At 41.0% G+C, this 17,077-nt stretch overlaps 1 protein-coding gene across 1 annotated transcript in view; it reads right to left on the bottom strand.

The window, feature by feature from the left end:
* The window catches only part of LOC308302754 (WD repeat domain phosphoinositide-interacting protein 1-like), a 265,670-nt gene that overhangs the window by 244,085 nt on the left and 4,508 nt on the right, over positions 1 to 17,077 (bottom strand). The window contains exons 3-12 of the mRNA XM_080747044.1: positions 15,539 to 15,708; positions 13,553 to 13,649; positions 12,768 to 12,865; positions 11,341 to 11,433; positions 11,130 to 11,200; positions 10,395 to 10,502; positions 9,086 to 9,250; positions 8,258 to 8,365; positions 6,207 to 6,346; positions 1,643 to 5,089 (exon numbers count right to left, since the gene is read on the bottom strand). Coding sequence (XP_080603170.1) covers positions 4,968 to 5,089; positions 6,207 to 6,346; positions 8,258 to 8,365; positions 9,086 to 9,250; positions 10,395 to 10,502; positions 11,130 to 11,200; positions 11,341 to 11,433; positions 12,768 to 12,865; positions 13,553 to 13,649; positions 15,539 to 15,708 — 1,172 coding nt within the window. The 3' untranslated portion in view covers positions 1,643 to 4,967. The remainder of the gene's footprint in view (positions 1 to 1,642; positions 5,090 to 6,206; positions 6,347 to 8,257; positions 8,366 to 9,085; positions 9,251 to 10,394; positions 10,503 to 11,129; positions 11,201 to 11,340; positions 11,434 to 12,767; positions 12,866 to 13,552; positions 13,650 to 15,538; positions 15,709 to 17,077) is intronic.

Here is a 17,077-nt window from a genome sequence, read left to right as displayed (position 1 = left end):
CAGCATCTCGGTCCATCCTCCGTGGATATACATGACCTTCCCCAAGACACAGGCTGAGTGTGAATGCCTCCTCTCTGGAACGGTCCCAGAAACTCTAGTCATGAACCATCTGTGTGTTTCGACATCAAATGCATGGAGCATGTTGTTGCAAAAGTCGTTAACTCTAAATATATTAATCATTCCTCCCCAGAGGTAGACGGTATCATCAATGAGCACATTTGTATGCTGAAAGCGACCACAGGGAACCTTGGGGGGATGTTTTCCTCTTGTAGCTGTCACTGGGGGCAACGTTCTCCATCTTAGAGACACTGTGTTGAAGATGCACACTGTGATCTGTTCTTCTGATCTTCTTCTAAGTGGCCAGTTAGTTCCAAAGGCATACACTTTGTGTCCCACCGATACAGGAGCAATAAAGACCCAAGATGGGGCTCCCCGCAGCTTCACTGTACAGCGAAACATTTGACTGACCATCAGCAAGCACACCTTTAGAAATGACACTTTTACCACCTTGTTCTGTAAAACTGTTTCATTGAACATGACACCAGTTATATAGGAGGCCGGTAGCTACTATGATTTCAGTTAGTATGCCGTCATAGGCAAACATTAATCCTAAAATTGGTACCAAAGCAAAAGTACTCCGCTAAGCTCCGCTTTGTGTTACCCGATATATGGCAATGGTGACAATATGGACCAATCAAAAGACATTTTACTCCCCTTCTCTCTCCCACCATTCCTGTCTCTCTATACTGAATGACTATCAACATTCAAACATAATTGCCCCAAAATTATATATATTTTTTCATTTTCTTTTTTGAGCGGTGCTAAACTCTCCTACATCTGGCTTTGTCTGTTTGTATGTAGGCTACGTATGACCCACACTTTGCTCATTGGCGAAGCTTCGCCATACTCATGAAAAGCACCGCTCATTCACACTGGGTGTGATTTTTGTTTTTATACAGCGTTACGGAATCAGTGTTACGGAATCACTAACCTTGAAATCTGCTCTTTACATTTGGCAAACGTTTTTGCATGCATTATTTTATCTGGGGACAACTACACAGCACAATGAGAGGGGCGGGTTTACTGGCAAGTCAGCTTTAATGTGTTTCTCAAACGCATCTGAAAGCCATCAGATATTAAAGTAGCTCTCTGCAGAACACGGTACATCCACACAGCACCGCCTTTTGGCAAAATCAGTCACAGCGGTAATAATATGTTACTGTTTACAATAGTACTATATATAAATGTATTATATTCACATTATACACACAAAAAGAATTCTGAGTGTACTGTTGGTCTATGCACTGATGTGTAATACTTCGTCATATTCCAAAAGAATATTAATCATGTCAAGTTTTTAAGTAAAAACATCTATGTTTTAAATGTTAACGTATTCAACATTGTGTAGCAAATAAAACATATGTTAATGATATCACTGACATTTAAATGACTACCTCACCCATTTTCAACCTATCTTCGTATCATTGGTCCTCCCTGATGCTCGTGATAATATGGTACAATGTATTGTGTCTTAGAGTAGTGGTTCTCAACCTTTTCAGGCCGGGACCCCCAAAATAATCATGTTTGAACTGGGGACCCCCCAACCCTCACAAGCACTTGGAATTGTAGGAGTTGGCATTACATTTAGTTTGACTCAATGTGTTCTATTGTGAAAATAGCAGATCTACATGTTCGCAACAGGGTTGGGAGCATGTAGATCTGCTATTTAAAAAATATTTTCCATTTGACAATTTACCAAAATGTTTAACCAGAGGCACTAAAAAGGTCTTAAACGTCCTTACATTTTAAAAATGTGCAGATACCCTGTATACAGTACACTTATACTGTATATTGTCTGTTTACTGTTGAGTGACAAAACATTATTAACATTAAGCTAAATGTCTGGGGACCTCCCCCAAAATAATTTGGGGACCTCCACCAAAATAATGTGGGGACCCCCTTGGGGGTCCTGACCCACAGGTTGAGGAGGGTTGTGGACATTTCAGAAACCCGCCTACCAGTGCAATCATCGGTAGGCAGGTTTCTTCATTTCAAACACGATTTATTTATTTATTGTCTTCTATTATAGAATGCCCTCCTCTGAGACACACAGAGAATATTATATATCATATTCTCATATTATAATTGAGAATGAGTGAGGACCAATTATATGAAGATTGGTTGAAAACGGGTGAAGTGGTCCTTTTAATAAGGACCTGTAACCTTCTTGTACACCGCTCCGTATCAAGTAATTCACGTCGGCCATTGATTGCGGCTTCCTAGAAAACATTTAGCATGAACTTCCTACGGATGTCTGCTCATAAAAAACTAACTTGAGGATTCCCTGGGTGCCACTCCAAGAGGGTCACTGCAAGTCATGACAAAGATTTACACAGAGAGAATGAATATCAAAGCGGTTTGCATATTGTCACTGTTGGGAAAGAAACCTTGTATGTCCAAAACCGTTACTTTTCAGGGAATGGGTCCAAAGTAGTTATTATTTAGTCCCAATCTCTTTTTAATTGTTTCATTGGTTGAATATAAACAGTCACTTTCGAAAGCTCAGCACGCTCAACTAGATTTGAGCTGTCTGAACTCTGCTGGGTGCAGGTTCCAAGCAATTCTGAACACCTCGCATCAGTTTTTGACGCGAGACATTCATGAAAACCCACATTCAGACTTCACTTAACCATTTTCAACCTGGTATCCTTATTTTGGGCTTGCCATTATAGGCGAAAATCCCGTGACCTTTTCAAAAGCATCTACGAGCTCCGACAGGGTTGTGAGCTTGTAAATAAGCTATTTGCGCTGACACTTTCTTGTGGCAAAGTATAATAGGGCATTCATTTATGAAAAATATAGAGATACCATGTTTCTGCCCCACAATGATGATAAACAGTTCTTAGTGTCTCACCCAAGACGTGTAGTTTGTCCTACAGTACATTGTCATCTCTCTCTCCCTTTGCTCTCCATCTACTGTTTGTAACTCAGTTAATCCACTTTAGATTTGAACCACTCTAACCATTATTTTATGCTTTAACTATTAAAAAATAGCAGATATACAAGCTCACAGCGTGGCACAGAGTGTTGCGCTGCGAGCTTGTAGATCTGCTATTTTTGAAAAATCGTGAACATTTGTGCAAGTCTTTGACCCGAATATCTTTGACCCGATTCTATAAATGTCTTCTAAATCAGTGGTTCTCAAACTTTTTCATGTCAAGGACCCCCAAAATTACATGTATTTGGCCACAGACCCCCATCTGAAAATATGTTGTTCCAGGGACCACCCAGAAGCAACTATTTGAGTTACAAGTGATATATTAAAAAATAAATCTAGATTTTACAAAAATAGCGGATCTACAAGCTCGCAGCGCGGCACCGAGTGCCATGCTATGAGCTTATATATCTACTATTTTTCAATAGTTAAAGCCTTAAATAATTCTAGGCCTAAATGGGTTCATGCCCATTATAAGCTAATTAATTAACCAATTCGCTGTTCGCATGCCCACCCTTTGCAAAACAGTGCTGTACTCTATATTGTGGTTATCCAAACCACTAGCTGTGTTTCATTTCCATTTTTCTGAAGTACCTTTACAAATGGCTTGGCGTGCTCTATAAAAGTAGAAATGTCCCTGAATCGCTACCAGTATAACTATAACAGCTGTTGTGTCTGTAGCCCTCACAATGACCCGTCATGAGACACAGGGCTGCCGGCCAGACTTTCAGATTACAGCGTCACTCGACAATTGAATTGCCACAAAACCCTGCATTCCTATTCTGGGGAAAACCTTTGCTGAAAATAGCAGATCGACAAGCACACAACCCGTCGTAGAGTGGGTCACTAGTACAGTATAGAGTCCCGAGCGACCCCGCTCAACAACGTATGGGGTTTAAGTGGTTAAAGCGCAACTCGTATTTTCACTCTAAGCATTCTGGGGTGAAATCAGCTCTAAAGCAATCGTGATATGCTTGTCTGTTTTAGTGTTGTTGTAAGGGGGTTAGTTGAGGAATATGCATTTACTAAAGACATATCTGACTTCTACTCAAGACAGACACCGTTTTCTACAAAAATGCTTAATACTGTCATCTATGGCACTGGTTCTCAACCACCAGGGGTTCAAATGGACCCTTACGGGTCTGAAAGTTACTTCAACACAGAGAATTTAACAGCGTTACGAGGAGCCAGCGATTGGGTCCCGGACCGGTGATAAAACATTGTTTCAAATGGGGGTCCGTGACCTAATGCAGTGAATGTGATTCTCAAAGATTTTTTATTTCAAGGACCCCCAGTTTGATAGGCACCAGGCCACAGACTCCCATTTGATACCGTTTGCTAGCTCTGGGACCCCTATCGACACAGCAAAATCATCCGTGTTAATTTGAACAGACCCATAAGTATCCATTTCTACTCTCTGAGTTACATTTGGACCCCTGGTGGTCCCCGGTCCGCACACTGAGAACCAGTGATCTATGGTATGTCTAGTGTTTCTTATCCCCCTGACAGTTCTATTGGACGACAGGTGTCACCATCGAGATGATGGCTCTCCAATGGCAGATGCACAGAACGTAGGAATATCCTCAGTCGCCCATTGAATATGTATAGTGTATTTATTTACTCTCACTTTCTGCTCACATCTGGGACATGGCCGTGAGAGTTGCGGGTCTGGGGACAGTGGACCTTTCACTCCCCTTCTCAGTGTTTTCTTTTTTTTTTTTTTTGAATTCAGAGATGAGAAGGAGGTCGAAAACGTTGGGGAAAACGCCAGAGAGCAGGTTCTGGCGAGACTTGACCCTTGGCCAGCAGGGGTACGTGTGGTTCAAGAGGGAGGTTCGTGTTTTTTTTTTTTTATCCAACGCACACCGCCTCCCGGGCACATTTCGAATATTCTCATCCCTCGTCTTGGCTGGAAAAGAGACACGTCTGATTGGTTTGTTGGAAGCAGGGCGGTTGTGGGGAGGGGCTGGGATCAGTTACTCTGGTTGCCGACTGGAGGGAACTCGTTTTCGTCGTCGAGACACACGGGCCCCTCGGCGAATTCGTGCTCTGGAATGACCTCTCCCTTCTGAGCTCCACCATCTTCAGAGTAGCCTGGGTAGAGAGACAAAAGCAGGGCTCATCAATGTGTCCGTACACGGACAAATGTGACTGTCCGTTTTGACGTTATTCTTTACTCGCCATCATAATGTTCTTATTTTGATCATAAGACTGAATGTCAAGTCTCCAGGTTTTCTTCAGAAAATGTATGACACTTTTACTACGACGACAGTATGGCATATTAGGAGTCTTAACTAGTAGTAGTAGTAGTAGGTTCTCAAATGTTTTATTTGCCAGGACCCCTTAACTCTGAGTGTGTAGAAATGGAACCAAATGGACCCTTACAGCCAGGTCCAGAGTTACAGGCTTGTTATGGTCATTCAGGGCCCAGGGGTGTGTATGTGTTTCTGGTAATATTGTCTTCTCATTTTCTATTACATTTTAATTTTGACCAAAATGTCCACAAGCCAGCATGGCGATGACCCCTGGACAAGGGGTTTAGGGACAGATGTCAAGCAATTATAAAACCCTAGTGTCCCTATTCTGGGGGGCCGAACATTTGTCGAAAATAACCGATCTACAATCTCACAATGTGTTGTGTTACGAGCTTGTAGAGCACAACCCTAAGAAGTGTATAGGGTTTGAGTGGTTAAAGAGAACAGTTGAAGATCTATCTGTGATCAAAAACATACAATAGTTTTAAATGAGTGCGCCCAAATACAGCTACAAAGGGCTAGCTAAGTAACTATCACAGAATCGAGAGTGGTATATTTATCACTCACTCATACAGGTACTGTACAAACAGTGAAGCGTTACAAACTTAGATAAGGTTCAGTATAATGGAGCAGTGGTTTTCAACCTGTGGTCCTTGAGGGGGTTCCAGGTGGTCCCCAGCTAAATGATGGAGAGTTGGTAACCAAATGGACCCTTTTTAGATCTTTAAACATTTTTTTAGAGTGTAAAATGTGTCACTCAAGAGTGCCACAAGAGTTACATTATTGTTAAACGTATGCTTTACTTAATTTACAAGATGTCTACACAATTAGAGAATGTAGAAAATGTGTGTTTTGGTCAGTGTTTGCCTATAATGGACCTTGATATGAAAACGGTAGAAAACCACTGTATTGGAGTACTGTGACAGTGGAAGTGAATGCAGTGAACTCAGGTTTACCCATAAGGGTGTTTGAGGAGGGCGGGGTGGAAGGGAGTGCCACGGTGGCAGCGTAGGACGGGTTGGCCGGCTGGGCCGGGACATCCTGTGACTGTGGGTCTTCCTCTTGTTCCCCTGGCTCCTCGTCCGTCTCAAACAGCCTTGAAGAAGAAGAAAACGTTTTTTTTTTTTTTTTTTTTTTAAAACCACACCGAAATGCAATACTTTGCCACATTAAACCACACCGAAATGCAATACTTTGCCACATTAAACCACACCGAAATGCAATACTTTGCCACATTAACCAGGGCGACCAAAAAGAGACCTCACAGCTACACCAGTCCATTTCACTAATTAGTTTCACCTTCAAACAGAATGCCAACACAAACATAAACCAGTAGCGAATAAGAGAAATGTGATGTCTCCCAGCGACACAAACTAGTGAAAATAGCAGATCTACTGGTTCACAACACGTCACCTCGCGTTTATAAATCGCACCTGTGCAGTATCAAACACGGCCCGCGTGCATACAGTATCTCCTTGTATGGGCCGTTCTGTCTGTGATGTCAGTCATCTCCATACATGGAGTTCCGTGCTCATACGGACACTTATATAGACATAGGGACCACAAAGCCAGATGTAGCCAGATGTAGGAGCAGTTAACACTCAAAGAAATATATATTTTTAAATGTACTTGTGCAGTGAGCGGTGCAAACACGTCACACAATGTTGTGCATATCTCTTTGTATAGGCCGTTCGGTCCCTGAAGTCAGTTACTTTATGTGTATGTGCACGGATCCGTACTAATACATTCCGTACTAATACAGACGTAGGAGCGGTTTGCACCGCTCAAAAATAAACGCGACTCACAAATGGGTCCCGACCCACTGTTTGGGAACCACTGACCTACAGCATAAAGCTTATCCACATGAACCCGAGCGTCCCTAGGAAAGGACTCATTTATACTCTGCAGCAGTTACATGGAACCTTACATAATGATTTGTGAGGTCCTTGACATGAAAAGGTTTGAGAACCACTGATCATAGAAACAGGTTTTTCAAAAACCTTAAGGGCACTTTTAACCAAACCAATTCGGCCGCGAATCGGCGGCGGAAGGCCATGGATAGCGTCTGTTACCGAACGGGAGCTCATCGTCAGGTTTTCGGCAGCGGGTCGGGAATGTTATCGACCAATATCGACCGAAAACCGGAAAACTGGACTTGCTCAGTTTTGTTGAGTCGCCCCTGGCCGTCGGTAAGATTGAGGGAGTTTGCTACAGCCTACTGCTGCAAAACCAAGCCAAAATGAGACATTTTCCCGTCGCATATTTTTACTAAATACCAAAGCAAAGCTAGTAGTAGGCTAGTAATAGTGCAGCAGCTGCCCGTGTTGTTTTTTCTTTTTTTTTTTTCCCTCTGCACGGAGAACACACTCAACACAGAGTGCCTCCGGGTCCGGTACCGGTTGCCAGATTCTGTGAGTGAAATAAGCGACCAGGTCTATGAAAATAAGCCCAAAAGCAGCGACCAGTTTCACCTCTGAGCTCTATTACATTAGTTATTTTATAAAATAATGTTGAAAGCAAGGCCAAATAAGCAACTACACTTCAGAAACAAGCCCAAACAAAAGCAACCCACAACTAGCAACATTATAGGAAAACAGGATCAACGTTGCTTATAACGAGCAGACCTGGCACCACTGCCATACAGTAAATAAAAAATAATAATAAGTGCTTAGTTTTTTGCAGTTCTTTGCAGTCTGTGTACAGTCAGAAGGAGTCTCCTGTAGGCTGTTTGGTGTGGAGACACCTTTAGAAGGATTTTGTAGAATTGGCCTCTGGTCTTAATGGGTTAACGGAGAGCCACTATATGGGCGATGCCATCACCAATTTATACACCTGACCACACACACACACACACACAAACGTGCACACATTACGCACGCACACACACACACACACACACACACACACACACACACACACACACACACACACACACACACACACACACACACACACACACACACACACACACACACACACACACACACACACACACACACACACACACCTGTGTTTTTGGACAAGGACACACTCTCCCCCGTCCTGAGGATCCACATTGTAGATGTAGAGATGACCATCTGAGGACGCTACGAGCAACCGAGGCAACTTCTGAATCCTGACAAAGGAAACGCACAACTATCATGTTATCAAACAAACACACCCACATACCGGTATGCACATTTTATATTGACCCCCTAATTCAAAGTCTTTAGTATGTAACTTGAGGGTGTTGTTAACCCATTTAGGCCTAGAATTATTGAATGCTTTAACCAGAGAAGAATAGCAGATATACTCGTGAAAATGTGTGCAAATCTTTGAATATAATATATTCAAATATACATATTATGTATTTTTAAAGCAAACGTTTGTAACTCAAATTTTGCTTCTGGGGGTGGTCCCTGGAACTAGATATTTTGAGATGGGGGTCCGTGGCCAAATACATATGATTTTGGGCGTCCCTCACATGAAAAGGTTTGAGAACCACTGACATAGTAGTCTCTCAAGAACAGACTAACTGAGCTCCAGTTAAGTGAAAAGGACCTTTTCTTTGACAATGGCAGAGCCAGATTGCTGACATAGAAACATGGGTTTTTTCAAAAAACCTTAGAAGGATTCAAAAGACACTTATAGAATCGGGTCACAATTTTTCAAAAATAGCAGATCTACAAGCTCGCAGCGCAATCTAATATTTTTCAATAGTTAAAGCAGTCAATAATTCTAGGCCTAAATGGGTTTAAGGTACATGTTCAGGTAATGTTTCCAGTGAAGGTAAATTTCCCACACATGTGGAACGATCTGTCTTGTCTGTGTCTCCCCCCATTACAGTATGTCTTACGTGGCCAGGGCAGTGACATTCTTCAGGCCAAACATGTTGAGTCGCACGGTGGCGAAGGCTCGGTCCTGGTTCATCATGTCGGACACCTGGGCCGGCAGGTAGGTGCTGGCTGCCGTGAACATCTTCCCCATGTAGGCCGACCACGTAGGGGACTCTACCTCTCGGCTTGGGGAGGAGTTGATGGTGGCGGGGGTTGGACACAAAGCATGGGTCATAGTTAAATGTGAGTCTACATTATGGATTATTTGTAAAAAAATATATACATACTGTATATATATATATATATATATATATATATTAGTGCTGTCCGAGTTAACTAAATTAATCGCAATTAACTCACCGTTATGTTAATCGCGATTAATTATTTTAATCGCAATTAATCGTATATTTACAAATATTGGCTACACTATCTGCTATATTGGCTACAAGGTCCATCCCTGTTGATGTAACAAAAATACAACGTATAAATAAAGCATAAAGGTGGACACAATAGTAATCATATTAAGTCAATTTAGCAGATCCTTATACCCATCAGCTGCAGTCTGTTTAATGCAATACCATTATGATTTATTCAGGTTTTTAATTGATTTCGAATAAAAGATTGACATACTTTTGCATAAATCCAGCAAATATTTCCACTCCCAAGTTAATAGGGCCACGAAAGACTTGAAAGATATCCCTCTAAGTTACATTGTGACCTGATAAAAGCTGATGACTTATTTGCGATTAATCGCGCGATTAACTACAAAAATCATGCGATTAATCGCGATTAAAATATTTAATCGTTGGACACCACTAATATATATGTATATATATTCTATACCAGTAAGACTCTCTAATCTGGAGATAAGCGAGCCAAATCGCATGTATACACAAATTGGCCTGTAAGTGGCATTGGTTCCTGGTGTGTGTACCACTTTGCGCTAATTCTTTTAGGCAAGATCTGTAGGAGCAGTGTCCATTAATGTTGTCAGACCACCTTAGGGCAGATACGCCATAATGATTGGCCATGAGGTACATTAATTCTCTACCACTGATAAAGAAAAGAGACAGATCAGACAGCTAAAAGATGTCAATGTGCACAACATACAATACAGAACTTCCAAATTCACAGAAGTGGTCCAGTTCATAACTGACACCTGGTGACAGAAATATGTTACTGTAGCTAAAATTCATCCACTTGTTCATAGACTAAACTGTTGACAGTTCTTTGAGTCACATTTGTCCTGATTACTCATATCTTTGTGTCAACATTATTGTCTTTCCCCCCTCCACTCTAGTCTAGTGTGTACATTATGAGTGTGTTTACCTGGGGCTGTGCTGCTCCAGTTTGAAAATGTGGACCGTCTCCGTGTTGCTGGAGGCACACAGGAACTGGCCGTCTGCACTGAAGGACAGTGAGCTGATGCTAACATATCTGACACGCACGCACGCACCCATGCACGCACCCATGCGCGCGCGCGCACACACACACACACACACACACACACACACACACACACACACACACACACACACACACACACACACACACACACACACACACACACACACACACACACAACAATAAGATCACTTACTACCCATTATTGTGTAGCATTGTTTTATTTCATGGTTTCAAACGGTGTTACTATACAGTAAAGTCCTCAGTGTTAATTTTTTATAATTGTGGAGGTCATCTGTGATTTCAATCATTTGCGAATCGTATTCTGTAAAGTAAAGATTCCAGGCCAAATTGCATACCATATTTCAGCAAACGGAGGTCATCTGATAATGATGGTCCCATGCGAATTAGCATCTCAGTACTTTGGGGTTGTATTTTTTTTTTAGAAACTTTTTTTTGTATTCTCCGCTCCCCTTTATTGCTATTTAATTACATGAGGTCACCAGGTAATTATAGTCCTGTGTGAATAGGCCTGGCTTTGTTTAGAGTGTAAAAGACGCAAATGGTACACGCCCGCATTGGGTGCGTTTCCTCATTCTCCGCGCTGTAAAGCATTAAACGACTTTACGTCGTAGATGGCAGTGTATGCGTGGTACTTACCTTTTCATCCCCCGTCGGAACTCAAACAGCCTCTGGCCCTCAGGGACGGTGAAGACTCTGATTACAGTACCCTGGGTAGAGGAAAACAGGGGAGAACATGACAGCGAGAATGACTGGACTGATGATAGGGACGAGGGATAAAGTCACAGTAGAGAAAAACAAAAGGGAGATGGATGGATGTGGTTGTGGATGGATGAGGAGAAGCTCTGACCTTCTCTGAGGCGCTGGCCACTTTGTTTCCTGAGGCGTTGAAGGAGAGAGCGGCCAGGGGGCTGTCATGGGCTGGGATCATGGTCACGGTACTCTGGGAGACAAAAGCAGTGTTTTCTAATCATCATTTCATTTCTGGTATGAAAAGAAGGAGAAGGAAAACATATATTATTATTGAAAAGTATTTTACTGGGTAAACACTAAACACAGCTGAATGTATTAAAGGAGCTATAGTCAACTTTTTCTTGAAAAACGGACGCTAAAATAAAAATAATGTCAGACTGACTTTGATTACATCCCTCTTCTATTCTTTTATATGGATTGATAAGGGATGTAAACAAAGTCTGACAATGGCCAAAATGATTATTTTATCATTATGTTATGCTTTTTGTGGTCTTTTTTTTATCATTAAAATGTTTATTGTTTTCCACATTATATAAAAAATAACAACAATAGAAACACATATATGAAGCTTAATCCTTTTTATAATATTTTCGAAACATTATTTTTATTTTAGCGTCCGTTTTTCAAGAAAAGGTTGACTATAGCTCCTTTAAGGACCCTAATTTGGAGCAGGTGGATTGTGTGAGGCCTGTAGCATTTGGCTGAATTGAATATTACTAGAGGCGAAGTGGCATGTTTTTCCCAGCCTGCGTTTGTTTGGTGTTTTGGATTGGATGGATGGATGGATGGATGGGGAGTCCAGCTGATTGTCTGTGGACTTTTGCCTTTCCTGGTCAGTGTATTATTGGAGGCACACTAAGTGCGTACCAACCCCATTTTATAAACAACATTTCAGGTCACGCTGGACAGGTCACACTCACAGTCACAGGCACACATGGATTAAAGCAAAAATAAAATGTGTTAGGTCAAGCCTCAACCTGCCATTTGTTTAACAGCGTTAAAGGAGGACCATTAATCAAATACCCGAGAAGTGTTTTTCCTTTAAAAATGTAAATAAAAAATAATTAAATCCCCCTCAAAATCGTTTATTTATTTAATCAAAATCCCTTTGTCTCTTTTGTAATCGATAGAATCGATGATATATCGTCGTTGTCGGTTGGTAACCTTGTATGTCCAAAACCGTTCGTTTTGCATTTATCATTTTAAAAATGATTGAAACTAGTGAAAACAGCCGATCTACTAGCACACAACGCCTCGCACCGCGAGGCGTTGTGTGCTTGTAGATCAGCTGTTTTCACTACTTCTGTGCGACGGCCTTGTATGATGAAGCAGGGCTTTACTTTGCCAAAAAACGTACAAATCTGAAACTTGGAGATACAAGGTTTCTGACCGACAGTGACGATATATTGAATTGATTAACTATTACATCCCTAATACCCTCAGCTGTCTCGTGGTGGTGAGAGCAGTTTGTGTGGAAATGCATTAAAGAAAAAACTAAAATAATCCCACTAATGGTGGCCTCACCAGGTTGTTGGCGTCATAGACAATGATCTCTCCAATGGTGGCACTTCCAGGATAGGCCAGGTATGAGTTCCCATGGTTCACAGAGAGGGCGCACAGACCTAGCGGAGGTTGACAGGATCAAGTTGAATGACTTGTGTTTCATATCGTGTTTCATAAAACTACTCAAAGTATCAATACTGCAATGTAGAAATACTCTGTTACAAGTAAAAGTCTAGAATTCAAAATTGACTTTAAAGTAAGAAAGAATATGTACTTAAAGTACCAAAAGTAGAAAGTACTCATTGTGCTAAATGTTCCATTTCACAAGTTTTCAAATGAATAAAATGTATAATAATCTTTTTGAAAATAGCACATCTACAAGCTCACATTGCGTCGCATCGTGATGCATTGTGAGCTTGTAGATCGGCTATTTTTAAATGTCCAAAATTGCTTAAGTGGTTAGTGTATGTTTTGTAGTAATAATCAAAATCTACAAAGTAACTAGTGACTAAAGTTTTCAAATAATTGTAGTGGAGTAAAAGCACAATATTTGCCTCTGAGATGTAGTGGAGCAGAAGTAAAAGTACAGAGAATTGGAAATGCTCCAGTAAAGTACAAAATTGTACTGTACTTAAGTACAGTACTTGAGTAAATGTACTTGGTTACTTTACACCACTGCTCGTGTTTCATATGGGTGTGCAATGCTGTGCATGTATGCAGTATTTATGCTTGGGTTCTTGTACAGTATGTCAGCGCAAAGCAGTATTGTAGTGTACAGTATGTGTATGGGTATGAGTGTGTTGCACCTGAAGGGTTGATGGGTGTGTTGAGAAGTGTTTTGAGGAGTTTCATGTCTTTGATGTTGTGGATGTAGATCGACTCCTCCAGACACACCACCAGCCTCTGTCGGCGAGAGACAGACAGAGGAAGATTAATGACAATGACGGGGACATTAATTTAGGACTAGAATTATTGAATGCTTTAACCAGTGAAAAATAGCAGATATACAAGCTCACAGCGCGGCACTGAGTGCCGCGCTGCGAGTCGTGAAAACGTGTGCAAACCTTTGAATATGTATTTTCAAAGTGAACGTTTGTAACTCAAATTTTGCTTCGGGGTGGTCTCTGGAACTGAATATTTTGAGATGGGGGTCCGTGGGCCAAATACATATCATTTTGGGGGTCCTTCACATGAAAAGGTTTGAGAACCACTGACATAGTAGTCTCTCAAGAGCAGACTAAAATGAGCTCCAGTTAAGTGAAAAGGACCTTTTCTTTGACGATGGCTGGCCAGATTGCTGACATAGAAACATAGGTTTAGAAGGATTCAAAAGACACTCATAGAATCGGGTCAAAATTCTGGGGCGCCCGGTGGCCTACTGGTCAGAGCGCATACCATAGAGGCATTGCCATTTCCAAGTGGGACCAGGGACAAGGGCGTGGCTACACGATACTGAGTTGGACATTTGAGGATGATACACTAAAGAAGAAGACTCTCAGAGTTAACTTAACACTGAGGATTTTACTGTTTAGAACTAATAAAAATCTTGTTATCTAGAGCAGGGGTTTTCAAAGTGGGTGACGGGGCACCCTGGGGTGCCGCAAGATCATTTGATAATACTTGGAATTTATCTGGACACTTGAAAAAAGATTTAGTATCATTTAAAACTTGAAGAACAAGTTATTTTCAGTCAGTTCTATCAGAACCGAAAAACTGAAAGAGCACAGACGTACAGTATTACGCCATTATGCCGGAAGCTGGTTATAAAGATACCAAGGATTCGTCAGTGATGATGTCACTGTTATGCAACATGGAAGTATCAAGGAAGTAGCCAGTCCGCTGTGTGTAAAATCTTGATGGTGACGCTAGGTTATAGGGTCAGGGCCATAATAAACTAGGAATTCCCGGCCGCCCTCTCTCGGAGAGGGTCCACGTACGTCAGTGATTGGGAACCCATGACCTAGTATGACCTCTTAACACAAACTCTGCCATCAAAATACCCCTTTGTACCCCTTCTCTGCCATGCCCGTAGAACCCGTAAATGTAATAAAAATTAATTAAAAAAAATTTTTTTATCGAAGCGCAACTAAAATAGGCCGGAACTAATGCTCCGTGATCGGTTTCTACACGGACACATTATTGAGCGGACCACTTTAACATTGGAGTCCCTGAACCGGAAGCGGAAGTCCGTCCTCTATTTTGGCCCAGCTTACTGTCTGAGCTCCGTGGCTTACAGATGGAGAACTTATTGATCAATTGAAAAAGTTTCAACGGATTTGAGAAGCTGATGGAATACGCGAACACACGAGCAGTGTCCGATCACGCACGATGGGAACTGGACGAGCGCCCACGTTAACAGGTAGGACTCGGAGAAGCCGGCAGTGAAAGACATAGAGAAATTAACGGGCTTTACGGCCGTAAACTACGAATGAGTTAATTACAGGGTTCCCACACATCTTTACAAATTATTTTCCAAAACTTTTCCAAAACTTTTCCAGAATATTTAACCCAATTTCCAGGACGATATAACAATAATTCAGGAATGTAGATCTGCTATTTTCACAATTTCTGCCTCTAATATTTGACAATTTGGCCAATGTTTAATTTGTCATTTCAGAGGTATTAACAAAATCAATAACCAAAGACAATGCATAGCTAGTTTTTCCAGGACCTTCCGGGACCCTTGATCAATTCCAAAACTTTTCCAGTACTGGAAAATATTTTTCTAATTTCAAAATATTTCCAGGAATTTCATGACCGTGGTAACCCTGCTAGTATGACCTCTCCATTACCTGTCGGTTGAGCCTGACAGCCAGGATGTTGCTGGAGTAGCTGTAGTTGCAGATCTCTGTGCCCTTCTTGAAGTGATAGACGTTCATCCTGCGCGGCACAGACAGGCTGACTACCACCACCAGACTGCTGGAAAACAAGCGCTCCACGATGTACACATCTGGACACTCAGCTGGGAGAGGAAATGAGAAGGTAGTGGAGAGGAAGGAGATTAGAGTGTGTGTAGTACCATACAGTGCCAGTTTCAAACTGAGTGTCTCAAGTTATATACTGTAAATGTAAAGTTCAAATACAGAGGTGTCAATTGGGTATGGTAAGGCTACAGGGGAAAAAATGTACTTCTTAAAATTAATTAATCATGCCTGTGTAAGACACCAGTCATGTTGCCATACTTAAGCTTTTGCTGAACTGACGCCACTGTCCATTGTGTCCAAATATCTCTAAAACATTAAAATGTCCCGGTTCCTTCACTTCCAAATTGTCCAAGTTATATAAATATAAAGTACAGATATCTCTAAAACATTAAAATGTCCCGGTTTCCAACCTTCACTTCCAAATTGTCCAACATTTGTTTGTAGTGCTAGATATTTATCATGTTCTGCACTGTTGAAAGGTGCAGCGACTAGTTGTGATAAGTGCTAAAAGTGCTAAATATATTTATCCCCCATCCTCTTGAAAATAACAATTCTAAAAAGTAGCAAAAATACCAGATTTACAAGCTCATTTTTGAGATTTAAGTGATTAAAGTCCTGTTTTTAATTTTATTTTGTATTATTATTATAATATGGTCACACTAGTGTCTTCTAAAAAGACAAAATTTCAGAATCACAATAAATACACAGTGCAGTTTATGCAAACCATGACTCCAGAGACATGCAACATGCAAATATTTATAGACATGATTACTGGTGATAATGCAGCAACATACATTTTCAAATTGAATAATATCCAGATAATTCAGTTGGAACAATAGTGTTATGTGCATAAGTAAACAGTAATTGTGCACCAGAGTTGTCGATTGATTGATTGATTGATTGATTGATTGACATTTTTATTGAAAATGCATATGAATATATATTTATACACAAACACAAAGAGCACTTATTAAGATGCTGGTCCTTTAAATTAGACAATCTAATTCTTATAATGTTGCCTATACACCAAATATGCATTAAATCTTATAAATAAAATGTTTAATGTTTAAAAAAAAAAGGAAATTAATAAAAAGGTCTATCCTCATACAAGTATAGCTCTCATAACTTGAAAGCAAGATTACCAACACTAGATAAGGAAGTACCGGTATAAGCTTCCTCACAATTACCTGTTGCTTCAATTTATGACAACAGCATTATGGTCGTTATCTTATAGGCCATTAGCTAGCTGAGCTTTGTTTGCATGTGAGATTAAAATCCCAGCTCTCGGGATAGGGAACACATTTTGACTTCCAGCTTCCTCAAACAGACTCCAGTCTATCTCTTTGTTACAACACCAAGGACTGGAAAACGTAGCTCCCCTAGATGTTTACTTTGACTATGGGAGTT

This window comes from Nannobrachium achirus (assembly GCF_963921795.1).
Source record: "Nannobrachium achirus genome assembly, chromosome: 18".
NCBI classification, from domain to species: Eukaryota; Metazoa; Chordata; class Actinopteri; order Myctophiformes; family Myctophidae; genus Nannobrachium; species Nannobrachium achirus.
The sequence above is the reverse complement of the archived record's forward strand: the minus strand, read 5'-3'. Positions and strand labels throughout refer to the sequence as shown.